The sequence below is a fragment of the Chinchilla lanigera genome, unplaced genomic scaffold (genome assembly GCF_000276665.1).
Source record: "Chinchilla lanigera isolate Chin_1 unplaced genomic scaffold, ChiLan1.0 scaffold00002, whole genome shotgun sequence".
Classification (NCBI taxonomy): domain Eukaryota; kingdom Metazoa; phylum Chordata; class Mammalia; order Rodentia; family Chinchillidae; genus Chinchilla; species Chinchilla lanigera.
In genome coordinates, this window is record NW_004955403.1 from 34,499,541 (window position 1) to 34,518,755 (window position 19,215).

The 19,215-nt window shown below is 32.4% G+C and overlaps 1 protein-coding gene across 1 annotated transcript in view; it reads right to left on the reverse strand.

Moving 5' to 3' along the window:
• The window catches only part of Galntl6 (polypeptide N-acetylgalactosaminyltransferase-like 6), a 1,020,690-nt gene that overhangs the window by 578,691 nt on the left and 422,784 nt on the right, over positions 1 to 19,215 (reverse strand). The window contains exons 4-5 of the mRNA XM_005373544.2: positions 18,153 to 18,291; positions 2,341 to 2,507 (exon numbers count right to left, since the gene is read on the reverse strand). Of these exons, the coding sequence (XP_005373601.1) occupies positions 2,341 to 2,507; positions 18,153 to 18,291 (306 nt within the window). The remainder of the gene's footprint in view (positions 1 to 2,340; positions 2,508 to 18,152; positions 18,292 to 19,215) is intronic.

Sequence of the window (19,215 nt, forward strand, 5' to 3'; positions counted from 1 at the left end):
GTTTCCCTACTCCTCCCAGGCTGGCCTGAATGGTGGAACTTGTGATCCTGCTCATTAGCCTTCAGAGTCCTTGGTATGTATTACAGGCATGTGCCACAGAGCCTGAATCTACAAAGTGTTTTTTAAATCATTTATTTCTTTCAGAATATACTTTAGCATTTGATTATAAAATGCTACTTTCAATTTGATGGTCAATAGGACTAGAGTATTTAAACAGAAGCTTTACCTAAGCATGAAAAATAGTAACTATCTTTAAAAATGTCCAGTAAAGTATCGAAATTCACTCTATGTCAAATAATCCTTTATGTGTTTTATGACTTAACTAATAGTGAGTATATTGACAGTCTGCTTATTTTCTGCGTAGCATTACAAGAAAGATGGTTCATATAAAGATACTGTGCAAATGATGATAGTAATTTAATGCTAGGGAGAATGTAGGTGTCATTATTTTCTCCCCCCTTTGAGAAATATTCAGTAACTGTTCTCCAAACAATAGTATTTTGTTACCAAGTAACTCTTACTGGTTTACCCCCTTATTAAAATTCTACTATAGTAAATAGTTTAGTAAAATAAAGTTAATTATGGAGGAATTTATTGAAAGATACATTGCCTTATTATCTGTTTTCATGAGAAACCACTTTGAAGATATCAATATGTAATACAACAAGCATTGTTAATTCCCTACCACTCTCTTTGTAACTCTGTACTGTCTGTACTGTTCCTTCGCTATTTTGTAAAATGTCAACTGTCTGTTAATATTTTCCTCCTTTTATTTTTAAAATAAAAAAAAAGAAAGAAACATTGCCTTATTTATTCTGGTATCAGTCAACCAAAAAGACCATTCACTTGGTAATCTATAGCTTCAGATCATTATTATTCTCTGTCTCATATATAGATGTAGATATAGAGATAGACATAGATATATCGGTATGTATAATAGATAAATACAAAGATATATAATCTAATATATATATATATATATATACAAAGATATATATATATACACGCACACACATACATATATTTCTTTTAAATTTTAGCTTTACTAAAACATTAAATGCCTATTTTTAGCTCAGGTAATAATGACTTATTTGAAAAATATAGCCTTAACTGCCAGAAAATGATATGACTGTTATTTGAACTGGTTTTTAAAGTGTTTGAAAATTTCAGTTGCTCATTGTGGAGCATATTCTCAGATGGCTTTGAATGCTCACGTAGCTAAGTAATACAAGGCAAACCTTCTTTGAAATCAAGCCAAAGTGATGAAGTTGGTAGTTTGTGTTCTAAAAGAATAATTTTAAGAAGCTTCATTTTTTGTTATATAAATTCCAACATTCAGGCAACTGCTGAATCAGTAGTTGAAAGAAATCATTGAACACTAGAACTCCATAAAAAACATTTCATATTATCACAGTGACCAGCCTTTTACAGAAATCTGAATAATATATTTTTAGAATTTTGATTAACCCATATGATCTTGATATATTCTCTTTTGTGGCAAAAGAATGATATTCAAATAAATAATTTTATTGTCATTCTTTCTTACAGATGTAAAGTGAAGCTTTTCATACAATGAACTATGAGACAGAAAATTATATTCCCAACTACATCAGTATAATTTTAAAGGCTTCCTTTCTCTACTTTCATAAATTGAGAAATTCTTGTCCCAGTAGTATTAATGAAAACTTTAGACCAAATATGACTTAAAAAGTCTCTCTCTTAGAAAACTTTCTATAATTTTATTCTGCTGCTTTATAAACCAAATTGTGTTTTACTAGAATAAAAATATTAAAAACTAGGTCAAATTTTCTAATACTCTGTTCTGCTAGATTGTCTTTATTATTTTTAGATAATGTATATGTCTAGATTTGTCAAGCAAAAATAGCCATGTATTTCCTTATAACTTCTAATACTCATGAATTACATAAGCACACACTAGAACATATATCATACTGGTAATAATAGAGTGTATATACTTTTCAGAAATAGGAACAGACCTTAAATTTCTACTCAAATATGCCGACATCAATATGTGCTTACAAGACTATGTTTTGCAATATTTCTCCTGAAGTTGAAAGTAGAATTTAAGGCACTGTGCCTCATCTGTCTAATCTACTACAGAAATGTGCAGATTTCTTATGGTCTCCCAAACCAATAGCCTTTCATTAAGTTTCTTTTACAATTGCCCAATATTTTCTGAAATCACAGTGTAGATAAAACTTCATAATCATCTTTCCGAAGGAATCAGAAAGAAACTTTCATTATCTGCCTTTTTAAAGGCCCTTGATGTTTCTGTTGGTGATAACAGAATCAGATAAAATTTTATCAAGCGCATCTTACCTCTATCACTGAAGTCATCTACTAGAATGATTTCTGCTATCAGACTCTCTGGGGTTCGGTTAATTATGCTGTGTATGGTTCTCAGGAGTGAAGTCCAACCTTCATTATGAAATGGGATAATGATGCTGGTATTTGGCAGCCTTTCCAGGTACATCTTGTGCTTACAGCTGTAGATGATGGAAGAATAAAAAGGATCTATGTCAAATGGAAAACTTAAATCTAGCTCACGCTGCTATTTACAGACTATGTTATCAAACAATGGTTAAAGCGTGTCTTTATGTAATACTTTTCCAACCAGAACTTATGCATCATGATGGTTACTCTCATCATCCATAGATTTTTTAATGAGGCTTTTCACTCTCATTCTTAATGAAACAATTAATTTATTCTCTTTATCAGGGGCCCAAATAAATCAAGATGTTAAAATGTGAACTTGTTAATGAACCTTTTTCCTGGTTCATTAACCAGGAAAATTCTATTATATAATAGAATTCTATTATATAATAGAATTATATTGGCAATATATATATATTTGTAGTTGGCAATAAAAATTCTATTATATAATAGAATTAAGGATAAGTGATATAATTTAAAATTGTTTTCACTGAGCACATAGTTAAATTTTGTATAGTTTCCTGAAGAATTTTGAGAATTTAACTCCTATACTAATGATTTTTAATTAGTCAGTTTTAGTTGTGAAGTGTTTCATTAACTGAACAGTGTTTATAGCTCTGTGGCAGGGGGGAACCTATAGTTTTCAGTGTAATAAATGAAAAGTTAATGATGAATGACTATTTACTGAATATGAGCACATGGTACTATCACATTCAGGTCCAAACCATGGCATAATTACATCCCAAGTGGAAATTTTAAAAGAAATCTCTGTTTAATTTTTTCTTTATGAAGTCATCTGAGAATGCAAAAATGAATATTTTATCCTGTTCCTTGATGACTTAATCTAAAAGGTACATTATTTAACAATCAAACAAGCAGATTTTGATCTTTCAAGGATGAATACTGAGTTGGAAAAGCTATCAAAATGATACCATGATATGGGCATACACATGCTGAAAAATTATGAAATTCATTTTAAGATAACAAAGAATGCAAGAGAGAGCTCCAGTAATATTCAAGAGTGTACTAAGACAAAGAACTTCTCATATAATGAACACATCTGGAAAATATTGTCTGTGCAGTTCAGCACACTTTGGTCATAATAACGCTGGGTTATTCACTCTTAGGAAAAAGCAAAATCCCCAAGGTAATTGTGCTCCTACATATCAATACTCAGGAAATTTGCACAAACCATCAAATCTCACAGTGTTTTAGGGGGGAAAGTGATATTTCCAAGAAGGCCAATCATTTTTAAACATTATCACAAGATACTGTATTAACAATTTCTTATTAATTAAATGAGAACTACATTAATAATAACATAAATAATTAATATGGTTATTTTATGAAGATATTTATCAGTCACATAAATTCTATTCAGGAGAAAACAGACATAAAAATGTTAGAAGACAAGTCATACATAATAAAGGCTTTGTCTCTTTAAAATGCTTTCAGTAATTTCTATCTAGATGAGCTTAAATTATTACCACACATGAAATGTGAAAGGTTTCTTTCTACTTATTAATTAATTAATTAATTCATTCATTCATTCATCCATTCATGTCACAGTGGTTTACTGAGGGTCTGAAATAAGCCAGAATCCACAGGGGAAAACAATGATCAAAGCTGAACTTCAAGACATTTATAACACAATGAGAAATACAGAGTGAGAAACAGTTTAAATTTTAAAATGAAATGTATGATGTAGAATATTAATGGAGAACTATATGAATATTAGAGAGCCAATTTGGAAAGTGTGGTAGAAATGTTAGAACTGAAGCTGGCCTACAGAAGACAGGTTCAAGCTATATTTAGAAATAAAATTGTATAACTTAGGCACTGGGTCCCATTGTAAGGGTGAACAGAAAGCCAACTAAATGTTTCTTCAAGATGAAAGGATGTGAAGTTCTGGGAGAAATTAATACCCTGGGAGCAGGTATTAACCTGTAAAAATGGAAGTGGGAGAATATTCTTCTGCTGTGATAAATCTGAAGTGTGTTGTCTCTTGTCCCCCAGTTTGCAAGCATGACTGAACCCGAGTTGCCCACAGTGAAAAGCAGCTTGACATTACACCTTTTCTTGGCTACTTTTCAGTCCTATTTCTTTACATTCCTCTTTGTACCCCAATAGTTGTTGGGAATACTCCACAGAAAAGGTATAATTCTAAAACTATTGCAGTCAGTTTTATTGTTTCAGGATCTATTTTTAGGGGGAATACAATCTTAATTAAAACGTAAATAGTGGTGTAGTTGGCAAGGACATTTCTTGATTTCAACATGATGGTCAAATTTTTTTAAGCAACATTTAGTTGTAGTAAGCTATGAACCTGCAGATTGTTATACCTGAAGATATTTGGAAATAAGATTTTAAGAAATTATCACACATGAATTTCATAGTTTTTTTAATGTTTTACTTATTTCTTTGGTCTTTTCAATATTTTCAGTGCCCATGAAGTACAATTATCAGGGCTTCACATGGTATTTACATATAAACAGCCTTCCTAAAAGAGTAGACTTCTAGTAGTGAAGTTACCTTCTTCATATAAATGTCTGTAATTTATTTTTCTCAATTAGTCTACATTACAAACTCATTACTCTCTCATTCCTGATAATTATTTCTCAAATACTGTCACATTTTATGCATCATATAACCTAGACTCACATAGCATTTTTGCCACTTATTGTGTGACAATGGCCAAGTTATTCAACTTTAATAAATTTTCTCATGTGTGGTAATGTGGTAGAAAAGATAGTTCATATTGAATTACATTAGTAATCTATGCAAAATAGTGTGACATTACACCAGATCATAACAATAGTTTGATAAGGGCTACCGTAATTCTTGCTGGTATTGTTGTTATTTAATTGTTTTTTCTTTGACCTGTCAAATCCTCTGTGAAAAGAGAGAAGTAGGAGAGATAGAAATGCATAAGGGAGAGTGAGAGACACTCAGGATACAAAGATGAATAAATTACAGTCTCTTCCCTTAAGGGTTCACAGACCAGTGGACAGATATAAAAAATGATTAGATTCAAATGAGACAAGTGACATAATAGATGGCACACAGGCAATGTGAGCCCGAAGGAAGTGTGACTAAGTTTGTCTGAAAGAATTAGGGAAGTCATTATAGATGAGTCTGTAGGTTGAAAATAGATCATGCAGGATCTTAAAAGTGATTCTGAGGCATTTAGACGTTAGCCTGCAGTCAGTATGAAGTATTTCAGATATTGTTAATCATGGTGACAATGGGACCATGTTTACATCTTCCCCTGTGAGAGGGGTGGACAATGCAATGAAGATGACAGAGACTAGAAGCAGAAAAAATAGATTATAATAGTTCTGGCAAAAACAATGAGAATGTGGATTTGACATGTTACTCACAGGAAAACCAAGCTTTTGCAACAGTATTTAACTTGACTGCATAATATTTAATCATTCTAGCACTTAAGCTGTTCCAAATGGAATTCACTACCAAATTCAGGCACTGGATTTGAGAAGTTGTGAAAGATGACGGATCCTCATTACTAGATCCTCCTTACTGATCCGCATTACTAGAAATATTGAAGAAAATGCAGGGCATTATTAGGAATGTGCACCTGTGTGTTTTAGGTTTAAGGTCAAGTCAGGGTAAGAATAGAAGTTTATTAAATATGAAGATGATCTATCAACCTGCAATTGTGTTTAAGCACTACATAGAAAGGGATTAAGTGTGTAGCTCAGTGATAAACCATGTAGAAGGCTTGGGGTTCAAAGTCCAGTTCCAATAAATAAAATTGCAAAGTTAAATAAAGTAAAAAAGAATTTGTATGTTTATGACTACAGATATGTATCAAATTTGCAAACATGTAATCAAAAATAAAACAAGTCTTGCAATAAGTTTATAGGGGTGTGGGTAAAATGCCTACAATTATTGCATTTCACATTATTGTAGTATTTTCAAATAAGCATTTGTATAAAATTAACTCAGAATTTAGGAGTGGCTTAGAAATGAATACATCTCATTGTTGAGGAAGGATTTATATAAATGGTTAGAAAATTTTAAATGCACTAGAAAGACAAAAGAAATAGTTTAAGGCCTTTAAATGTTTACTTGAGAGAAGTGACAAATTGTTTAGGCATTTAAAAAGGTGACAGAAAATCCCATCTATATTAATAAACATTCTGCTAAACCCTTCACAGCAATGCAAGTAAATTAAGTAGTAAATTTCTCTTATTCTTCTATGTTTTTTTAAAAACAATACATTTCTGGTATTCTATATTGACATTTGCCAAGCTGAGAGGTTTTAAAAAGTATAATTATTGTAAGAGTGTTTACTTTAAAACATATCTTTCATGGTAATGGTAATTTATCTTTATTATTTTATTCATTTTGCAAAAGCATGAGTTTCCCTTTCAAGAATAGGAAGATGTCAAAAGTAAATTTTAATTACAAATGCATGAAATAAGCACAAGACTTAATAATTTCCTTTTTGTCTAAAAGTGTCATGTAAGTAACAATGCCAAATTTATAGTGTGAACATTTATATAAACTTGTACTTGGGGTTCATAAGATCCTTATGTGCTTCTCATTGTCACTTAAATAGTCTCTCTCACTGCCTGTGTCTGTGTATTTAGTTTTGAAAACTATGTCAACACTACCCATCCCGATTCAAACAATTTCTGGGATCATAAATTTTGAGTAATATACTCGCATCAGGACACCTGTGTATGTCAATCCTTACATCACTTTGTTAGCTTATAGAAATATGGATTTATCTCATGCATAGTGTGTTTTGTTTTCTTTCTGCTTATTAACAATAGGAGTCAGGGTGTCGTGCCAGGTTATAAATGTCCCTATTTCTGTTTTGTCTTCCTGCTCAGTGTTGGTTGGCAGGAAGGTCTCTGTTCATTGCAGTAAATGACAATAGACAAAATCTTGAGACTTATCTTTGGGACAGGTTTAATGAGAATGTAAATGGTTCTTAATCTGGTGCTGACTAAATGATCTGTCCTTGATCACAGTTCAGTGGTCAGAACCAGTCACACAACACAAGGATTGGGATGTAAAATCTTATAGTTTCATAAAAGTATTACCAGAAATATTTGACAAATGATACTAATATACACTGTCATTCTAGTCTTCTGTCTTCTCTTAAAATAAAAAAACAAACAAAATTACCCATTTGGTTACATTTAATCCAAAACTTTCAATTTCTTCATGGATAAAATCATGTGATATTTAGGGTTCTACGCTTAGAGAAATATAATTATCAGGGTGCACTAGAGCTGTGACCATATTTAAGAAATTATTTGGCTTCATGTATTCCTTCATTTAATCAGTAATTAAGATCTTAGAATTTGGAGAGTTTAATATAAATTACTTTACAGTTAAGTTGGCAAAATAGTATGCTGGGTGAAGAAATGAAGCAGTCTCCCTGCTCTAAGGAGTAGCTACATTTCTTGAAATGTGGTCATGGCTCACACAGCAAGATAACCAAAGGAAATAATAGGAAGCCAGCATCTTCACTTTTGATTTTAACTGACCTTTTAAGACATCTTCATATTTACCACATAAATTATAATTATGTAAAAACAATACTTTAAGAAAAAATAGATGATTTTATTACTTCAAATATTTTATTGAAATGTGCAATCTATCATCCATGAATATTTGGAAATAAACCATTCAATAATATATACGAAGAAATACCTATCAAAAAATAAAAACAATAACTTCTGATGAACCATCATTTGAATACAAACTCTGTGTGAGTCAGCTTTTCATTACTATGACAAAATATCTAAAAAGCTCAATTTAAAAGAGGAAGGCTGATTTGGGCTCATGTTTTCAGAGGTGGTAGTCCACTGACAGTTGAGCCTGTTACTCTGGGTCTGTGGCAGCCACTACATCATGAGGGGAGCACAGGACAGAACAAAACGCTCACCTCACTGTGGTCAGGAAAAAAGCAGAGAGAAGAGGAGTGACTGTGGTCTTAATATCCTTTCAAGAGCATGTCCCCAGTGAGATGGCAAGTAAAATAAGGGTGTCATGAGAAGATCTATATCCAAATACAAAACACCTTGAAAATGCTGTGTTACATAGTGTGTTAGTCAGCTTTCAGTAGCTGGGGAAAAATAGTGAGAAAATCAACCTAAAGGAGGAAGGAGTCCCTTTAATCATGATTTCAGAGATTTCAGTCCATGGTCACCTGGCTTTGTAGTTTCTGAGCCAGTGATGCAGTATGCCATCATGGTGGAGAGCATGTGACAGAAGAAGCTGCTCTCTGCATGATGACCTGGTGGCCAGAAATTAGAGAAAGAGGAAAAGAGAGACCCAGTGCTCACTTCGAAATACACATACGCGGTCTCATTTAAAACTGGCCCTATGGCAAGACTCAAGATTGTGGTTATTTTCACTCACTGCAATAAACAGAGACCTTCTTGCCAATCTAAACAGTACTAACTTCATTCTCCTGGGCAACATCTCAAAGGTCCTACTGCCACCCCAAAAGTGCCACTGTCTGGCACCCAAGCTTTTAGCCCATGGAGCTCTGGGGGACAGTTATACAAACTTTTTCAGGCCCTCAGAGCCACTGATATATAGTTTTGCATAATTTTATATAAATATAACATTTTCCTGTTTCTATCTAATAGTGTTTTTAGGTATAGTTATCATTGGAATTTCCTCTTATAACCAAATGGAGCAATAGGCATGATATTTACTTTTCATTTGACCCACATAAACTGGATTTTTAAATGTGAAATAAAAATATGTGAATATTTTTGCAAGATATGAAAAGTTAACCAACAAAATACAGTATTCTTTGATAAACAAGAAGTGGTTTTTCCTGCTTACTCTCTAGCCCAAGATTCCAGGTCATGGGAAATGTAAGCAGAACTAAATGATCTGACCAAATTAAGTAAATGAAACCAAGAGTCTGGGGAGAGCAAGTGACTAGAGTTGAAGAGCCTCCCTCAAGTTTTCAGCTGGGTTCTGGTCAATGATGGCTTGAGAAGCAATACATCTTACGGGGTCAGGAAGCACCAAAGATAATTACAACAAAAATATCTAGGACACATAGTTTCAGAAAGAACTGGGCAGCATATGGATACAGTTAGAAGAGTTGATGCAGGAGGGTGCCAAATTAACCCTGGGCTAAAAACAGCTCTGCTACAATTTAGTATAATTTAAAAGCAAGATCTGATAGTCTCAAGCTGTTTCCATGTGACAAAGTTGCTTCTCAGAAAACAATTTAATAGTTGTTATAGTAAGAAAAATATTCTGTAGTTTAAAAAGTCAAATCGGAATGCTGAATAACAAAAAAGATCTGTATTTGAAATGTATTCTATAAAGCTATTCAAATCTTCAAAATATGTATTTATACAGGTTATCCTTTCAAAAAGTCAAATTTAAGTTTAATATTTAAAGTCATCATGTTTAGAGGCCTCAAAAGTAAATGAATTTGTGCCTTAATACTTGCATTTACAATAATATTAGGGAAAGAAAAAATATTTTCATTTATGTGGTTTGAGTCATGCATATTCTTCATACTTGTTTAAATTTAGTTTGGTGTCTTAATCATGTAGTATCTACCATTCCCCAGATATCTCCTTATAAAACAATCTGAAAGTGAATTCATAATATTCTTTTAAAGATGTTTTTAATTATATTAACATATTTTAGAGTAAAATAAGTTTATACACACTTTAATATATAAAAATGTCTATGTGAAACATGGGACATATGGAACATTTTTCATACAATGCCATTAAATGTGTTGCAATATTATCCCTATGGTAATTATCATGACAAATGTGTAGGGAATTACTTTCTTGGGCTGCCTTCAGGGTCCACATTATAAATTGTTCTGTTTTTTGCTATTTTGGAGTAAGCAGGGAATTCCCTGGAATGTTAATAGAGAGAATGGTAACTCATTTCCACTCAGTTTCATTCACGTGCAATTGGGAGGAAATCAACATAAAAACTACAATTTGTTTGCCTTCATGCTTGAACCCAAAAAAGAATATCTTAGATCCATTTGTAAGCACCAGTGACAGCAATTTACTCTCTAAATTAATGAATTAATTAGTTAAATAATTCATGTATTGCCTTCTAGTCTTCAAAAAGCTGTGTAAAGTGGCTTAATTGATAGATGATAGTTAAGGGCCTCGATTCAAGGAAATTCAGATTTTTCTAAACAAGATTACAGAACAGAAGTTTAGTTAGTGGGTTAAATTTCTGCCTTTTGTGAAAAGCACCTCAGATAAAGAAGTTAAAAGTAGAGAATATTTATTTCAGCTCCACAGTTTAAGAGGTTTCAGTACATTGTCTATAGACCCTTTTGCTTTGGGCTTGCCCTGGCAAAACCAATCATGGTGGAAATGTGGAAAAGGCAGCTGTTAAGCTCAAGGCACCCCAAAAGCAAAATAGCATGGGGCAGGCCCCCAATATCTTCTTTAACAGCACCCTCTGCCAAATGGTCAAAATTCCTGCTGTTAGCCCCTCCCCTCAAAGATTCTTCCACATCCCGAAGTTCCATAAGCCAGTAACTAACCTTCAGCATTTAGGCTTGTGGGGGACAATTAAAATCACAACCATAACATTTAGAAAATCTATTTGTTTTGTAATTCATAAGGGGATCAGACATACTCAGAAAGCTAAGGCAGCTTCTTTCTTTCTTCTTCTTTTTTTTTTAACCTTTTGGCATTCCGTGGTTCTTGAAAGAACATTTCAGTTCAGCTGCAGTTCCCTGTGCCCCACTGTCAACAGCAGCAAAATAAAATGTCAAGTTGGCATCTGGCTCGTGACAAGTATATTATAAAGCCCATCTGTATAAGTCATTTCCAAGCACCAATTTACATAGTAATTGTTCTAATGTCAGCATATTGAATTTTCAATGGCTGGTTTTAGTCACACAGTGTTTCTGTTCTAATCTTGCCATGGCAGTTGGGCTTGATAAAGTAGTGATAACTAGCAATTTATTTGCCTTTGACAGGCCCGAAAAATAAGTCTGTACTGTGAAGTATGTGTGAGTATGTTTGAGTAAGAGGGGTCTTGCTATTTGTATATTCATTCATCCATTTCTTTGTTAATGTAGTAACCCATTACATGGGAATATTTATACATTAATATTTATATAGTAATATGATTAACATTTTATTATAATATATTTTATAACCATGCTAAGATACAAAATAATTTATTTTCACTCTGTTATGTGTTCATGCAGGTTGGCAGAATCAGTCCAGAGGGAAGGAGAGAGCAAAGGGGAAGATGAAACAGTTAGCGAGGTGGGCATTGATGTTTTCTGAGTTGTCCTTGTTTTGAACAAAGGAAGTCTTAAGTATTTTAAAAAAGGAATTGTTTTATTCCATCATAGCTTTTAAAGTTCACAATTGCACACACTGCTGAATGTATTTCTGAGAAACAAGAGTATTTGAAGCCCAATTAAATTGTTATTTTAACATTCTAATTAATGGTGGTTGTGAGATTAGAAGGGGGTGTATTCAGATATATTTTGGCTGCAAAGTTGAGAAATAGAATTCAGAGGCTTCACTGGATAAGATGCATGAGGAAAGGTCAAAAAAGGAAGAAATGTAACAGAACTAAGTACCAATGAATTTTAACATATAGTATTTGATATGGAGGAATCATTTTCCAAAAGAGACTTAAAATGCATGGGAAGAGAAATCAAGAGAGCAGAGAACTGAAAAAAAGAGGAAAAGAACAAAATATCTATGGAGTTTTCGAAAGTTCACAACATGCAGACAAATACATTGTATTTTTGGCAACACAGAAGTCAGTAGTGACTTTGACAAGAAAAAGCTTGATAAAGAGTAATTGGCAGTTGAGGAAATCAATATCTATATAGACCTAACGACTGTTCGCTGGAGGAAATTTATAGATGTGGAAGTACTGATACCGCTGGGGTAAGGCAGAATAATAAAGAAAATATATTTAAAATATGTGATTACTATACACTTCTTACCACTTCTGCAGAGAATACCGAACAATCCTTTCCACATCAGAGTCCCATATTTTTAATGAAGTTTTGTTATAAGTTGTGCCCATGATAGTGGCATACTTAAATCTTCCACTTCAAAAATAGTAGGCTTTTATCATTACATAAAACTTACAAACTTTTAGTGGTTAATACTTATTACATTGGCTCTGATGATAACACTACCAGGGGAATTCTTTTATTTTGGTAAAAATGAAGTACAATAAAATTATTTGACTAGAAGGAAGTGATAGTGATTTATATCTAGAACATATCTTTATTCAAATAGAATTTGTATACCAGAGGATTCATTTGTTTGACCATTAAAGTATACATTTCTGTATTTGTAGTATGTTCACAGACATTCAGAGACATAAGTACAATCAATTTAAGGTCATACCATTCAATTAAAAAATAAATTTCAAACATTTAGTTATTATCCCATGTTACTTACTAAACACAGTGTACTTTGTGTTTCTGTAGATTTCCCTATTTTGGACACTCATGTGAATTCCATCATGTATTAGGTAAGATTTTGTGATTGGTTTTTTCACTTAGCATAGTAATTTTCAAAGTTAACATTATGTCATGATGTAGAATTTATAAGTGTTTGTATCCTTCATGACTGAATAATCTTCCATTATATGGACCAATTTATTAACCTACTCATCATTTGATAGTCATTTGGGTAGTTTCTTCCTTTTGATTGTTACAAATAATGCTGCTACAGTTTTGAGAGGACTTATGTTTTTATTTTCTTGGGTACATTTCAGAAGTAGAAGTGTTGTATTGTAAATTAACTGATTAATTATTTTAAAAATTTCCAGATTGATTTTTAAACTTTTTGCACCATTTCAGACTTTTATGAACAGTGTATGTAGGTTCTGATTTTTCCGCAATCTCACTGACACTTGTTATTTGTGACTTTATAGTCATAATCATCCTAGTGGATATGAAGCATTATCTTAGTTTGATTTTATTATTAGTCATTAGGGAAATATAATGACTAATAATATTGAACAGTTTATTGACCATTTATGTATCTGGCTTGGACAACTCCCTATTCAGATCATTTGCTCATATTTAATTGGATTGCTTTCTTATTTGTGAACTGTAAATGCTCTTTATGTACTCTAGATATCAGTCCCTTATCAGATGTGATTTAGAAATATTTTCTCTGATTTTATGGGTTCTCTTCTCACATCCTTGGTAATGTTTTTAAGACAGAACTTTTAAAAATTAATGAAATATTTTTATCTGTTTTTCCTTTTGTTGCTTATGTTTATATCTAAGAATATTTATTTAGCTTATTGTAGAACTGGAGATCAAATCCAAGGTTTTTGCACTGAAATACATCCCCAATCTTTTTAAGAATAATTTTATTGAGACACCATTTCACTAAGCTGCTAAATTGCTACAATTGGTCTGTGCTCAAACTCAAATCCTGTGTAGGCCTCCTCAGAAGGATGGTAATACAAGTCTGTGCCACCATGCCATGCTTTCTTGGATTTCTTTATCAATCAAACCTTTGCCTTGTAAGAGTTTTAGCTTGAAGATTTACATCCTTTGTTTTCAGTCATATTTGGACGTATTCTACCATGGAACAGCATTTGATTTAAAGGATCGCATCCACCTCTCTGTGGCAGTATTCAGACCTGGCTTGAAAGCACAGTCATTTTAGTTTACTTTGTTTCTAAGTTAGTGGTACATTTACTGAATAAAGGTACTTCACTAAATTCATAAACATATTAATAAAATTATGAAAAGAAACCAACCAATGCAATGCAGATTTTTATGTAGCTTTTGTAACAGAAATGAAGAGAAATTATCCTTGGACATTTTTATGTGGTTAGACTTAGACATTTTCTATAAACAAATTTAACCATTAATTAGACAAGTCAAAATAGTTAAATCACATTTTTCTACCTCACATAAAATTAACACAAATCTTTTAAGTATACATCAATGACTAAACCTTAATTTTAAAAATGAGCACGTAATTATGTTTTCTAAAGAACCAAAGTTGTTTCACAAATTTAATCATGGGTTTTTTTCCTTTCCTTTTAATTTTTTTTTCGGTACCAGGGATCAAACTCACCACCTTGCACTTGGCAGGCAGGAGCTGTGCCGCTGAGCTAAATCCCCAGACCCCTGATCTCAGTTTTAATAACTTTCGTCTCTGATGAGGAACCAGAAATAAGTCTGCATCCTGATTTAGTGAATTGTAAATAAAAAGCTAAAATGACAAATTGAGCTGTTCACCTCCATGATTTTCTTAGAATTGACATACTTGCTTGTCAGGAAGAAGTATTTAGAATATAAGATATGGAAAAGTGAAAAAAATTAACTCAAGTGTTTAGGTATGGTGAGAAATTGCCTTTTTTCTTTGAATATGAAGTAAATATTGGGCATGCTTTATCAGGGGAGGAGGCTTCTGGGCTGGAAAGAGGTATTCCCACATGATGGGACAGCCGTTTCATTAACACTCCTGCCCTGTCTCCACCTTCTAAGACATGCCTTTTTGCAGAAAGGAACAGACAGCATTGCTAAGTTTTGAGTTTGGGCTACAGAGCTTATGATGTTCAGCTAAGCTCTTTCTTCATTCTGTATTTGAACTTGTTTGACTGTGCGACCATTCACTGTACCCCATATGCTTTCAGATTTGCATTTACCCTTAGATTCCTCAGTAAAATCTATGATTTAAAGGTTGAGTGTACCTAATTCTGGAGGTTAGTACTACATGTTACACGTGGCCCACATCCATATCATGCCCAGCAACAGAGTATCAATAATAAAGGTATTTTTAATACTGAATTATTTGGGGACCAATTACTGATTTGTTTCTGAAATTGTACAGTGAACAAATAGAGTTGTGATATGTTGTTCTAGAATAATTGCAACAATACTGAATATCACCATATAATTTAAGAGATTCTAGAAATTATTCTACATTTCTCAGGAGATGAGATAGCACAGCTTTTTCTTAATAGTCAGTATTCTATTTAGTGTCAAAATCATGAAGATAAAACTATTTACATCCCAGGAACATGATATAAAAATAAGTATCAAGAAGGAAAACCCATAATACAGGGTAAGATAATCTTACTTTTAAATTATTGCACCTAATTAGTCATCTTAGAAATCCATCTCAAGTTATACATATGTATATGCAATTTACATGAACATATGTATGTACACTAAGGAATAACATCTCAGATGAAATGAGTTTGCCTGCATTCTACACAAATCCTACCTAAACTCACCTACTATAAATGGCTTTTATGTGTTTTAATCTCATGTTTTTCTTTTAAATAGATGTGTCTTTCTATGCATTAAATATGACAACTTTTGAAGAACACATCATAACTGTTATTTGTGTCCAGAAGTTTATGCAGATATTCTTTAATTTCATTTTACTACCGATGTATTTACAATAAGTTTATTAGAACTTATCTTCTATGTCAGTAATTTTTTCACATTACTTTTTCTCTTTACTGTCCATTTTGTATTCAAATAGATGTCTTATATTTCCCATCTTGTACTGGAAATTAGATAGCATATTCCTTAGCTTACAAAGCACACGTGTAGCATGTGTCCCAGTTAAGTGGCTAAATACAAAGAAAGGGAAAAAATAAAGTGTGAAAAAATGATTGCAGGTCACCAAGATAACCATTGACTAGACTTTGTCAAACAAAGTGCTCATACTGGATTTCTTACATCAGCATTTTATTAACTAAATTATAAAAAATGCTCTAAGGATAGATTCCAAGCAATGAGGATATAGATATGACTTGACATTTACCAAAGAGAGAATTTAAATACAAAGAGCACATCTTCAAAATCGTACAAAGGCCAACCATAAAGCATAAACTGAATATGGAGACAGTGGGGGAAATTTTGTCAATAGCAAAAGATAGATGGTGTGAAAAACTAAAACAATTTTCAGGATAGGGGTCTCTGTAAGATTTTCTTGGTTCTTGGTTTCCTGTAGCTGGGATATTGCAAACATTCCAGGTGACATTAGATATATCTTCCTGCATTGCTAAGAGTCAGATGCCAGACTAACCAAGGTAAGCCACCATTCCTGACTATTCCTCAGCGTTTCTCAAGTCCAGTTCTAACATTGTAGTAAGATTTTCCCTATTTTAAATTTCTTTGTTCTTGCTTTATTTTCTTGTTTGGTATTATTTCACTCCCATTTTGCTTTCTAGACATTTGGAGTAACATTTTTTTCCATAAGGTACACTAAATGTCTCATAAAAATGTTGGCATACATTCTACCTTTTTTTCATTTTCTTTCTATTCTCATTGTCCAATTACAGAATTTCTTAAGTGTTGGTTACATTAGAAATATACTCCTGAGAAGAACAGGAATATCGTCCTTCTTTTGAAATCAGTGATTTTCTATCCCATTGCCACCTGCAATATTTTTCACTTGAATACACATTAAAACTGGAATGTGGGGGTGGAAATGAAGTGGATGGAAATTATTTTCTGAACACATTTATTATGCCAACAATTCAATATAATGCATCTTTGATGGTGTGTAATTAGGTATTAAAATGTCTCATAACTAGAAATGGTCTCGGTCAGTGGGAATTACTGCAGATAATTTCACGTAACCTGGGAATAATTTGCCTAGATAAAAGGCTTAGACCAATATATAAAACATTCAGTTTAGAGAAAAATTAATTCCTTATTCACATTAATCCTCTGCCTAACTGTAAAAGAAAATGCAAATTCACATAAAATCTGAGGAGAAAATGAATAATTTTATTACATTTTCAAAGAAATATATAAAGACATAATATGACAATAAGAAAATTGTCCCCCAAACTATACCGATTTTTTTCCCTAAAGGGCTAAATATTTTTACCCAAAGTTTAATTTTATTAATATTATGTTAATGATTTAATTTAGATTCCTAGCTTATTTTCATTAGTTTCCATGATTTTATTTTGTATATGGAGACTGAAGTGTGTGGATGAGCAAACATACTAGTAAAAGTGAGTATATTTATCAGGTATGCATGGCAAAATAATTTCTGAATTCTAATCACATCCCAAGTTCTTGGCATCTTTTTGGGCTTAAGATATCAGGAAAACCACACATATTAGAACAAAAGTACAGTGAGCAATTTAAAGATAGAGATGGGGAGAAGGAAGATAGATTTGAGGTATTTTTATTGTTTCCACTTACAGTATAATATTTGCTATGATTTAATAAAAACTGAAATCACTGTCAGTTGACAAACCACAAATGGTTCATAAAGTGATAGGAAATTGAACAAGCTATCATTCCTGCTGGATTATGGATACATTCGTTGTTAACACGGTTTACGGGAGAGAAATGACAATGGCAATAAACATGTCTGGTGAGAGAATGAAGTCCACAGAAGGCAGATATGAGACAGCTCTGACAGCACTGTTAACCAGAGGAAAATATTTGACTCAAATTGCATGATCGGAGGTAAAAAGTAGGGACACTTTCTTAAAGTATTTCATTTGAAATGGAGATAATATTAATGAAAATGTGTGTTCAACTTTAGAGAACCGGCAGTATTTAAGATTACGAAATAAATTTTAATCAAAATTATTAGAGTAAAAGTTTTTGGTTGAACATTTCACAGTAATACATACCAAAAACAATAAAACAAAACCATCAAAGATACAAATGAATCAAATAACCCAACCTGCACACACGACGTGCTGATACTTACTTAGCATGGCGGATATCTGGCAGGGACCTCTCTAGAGCAATATTATTGCTGACGAAAATATTGAAACCATTCTCTCTGTAAGCTGAGTCATCGTTGTCCTCTTCAGTGAGAGGGTAAGGTTTTCCATGCTCACCTTTCCCTAACAGGAAAAAAACAAAATCAAATTTTCATCTAAGGGGAAAAAATGTCATATTCTAGAGGAGAAATTCAGACTTGGATTCATTTCTTTTAAGACAACTATTGCTTTGAGGCACAGAAGAGACTAGAAAAAGATGTGCTATTATTTAATTTTAATTGTTGTAGTGTGGGAAAATGGACTATACTTATAATAAAAAACAAACAAAACAGAAGCATAAAGTACAACTTCACCTTCCAGAGTGAACCACTGTAAAGATTTCAGTGCAGGTTTCTTAACAGTTAGTTGTACCAGATTCTAACACATATATTGCTTTATTGTTTCTTTTCTTCCAAAATAATTACTGATCCTTTACTTCCAGTGGGTGATGTTATTTACTTAGACTCTAATATATACCACTGCACTGAAGATATGCTTTTATATTACTTCTAGGCTTTCCTAATTTCTCCATTACAAATATGTTGAAATGGGTATGTTTGTTCACATTTTCCCAGTTACAAGTTTTTGGAAGGAGAATCACACATTCCTATAACTAGAATTGCTAGAATACCTTTATAGTAAGCATATTTTTCACATCCTCAGAGATATTGGATATTTTCATATCTATTATTCAGATTTTTATTAGCCTTACATATTTCTGATGTCATAAAGTGATTGTTCAAGAATTTTTAAACAAATAATTTGTAGAACTTTTTGTATATTATGTTTATTAAATCTTTGTTAGTTACACATTCTGCAAATATTTTCTGAATTTATTCACTTAAATTGAAGCTAAATTTTTCTATTGGGATGATATTATTTTACAGTTTCCTTCTTTGTTTCCTCCCTCCCACCTTCCTGCCTTTCTCCCTTTCTTTTGTTCTTTCTCTGTCTCTCTCTTTCATACTAACAATTAAACCCAAGGCGGTTACACTAAGTGATAGAGCC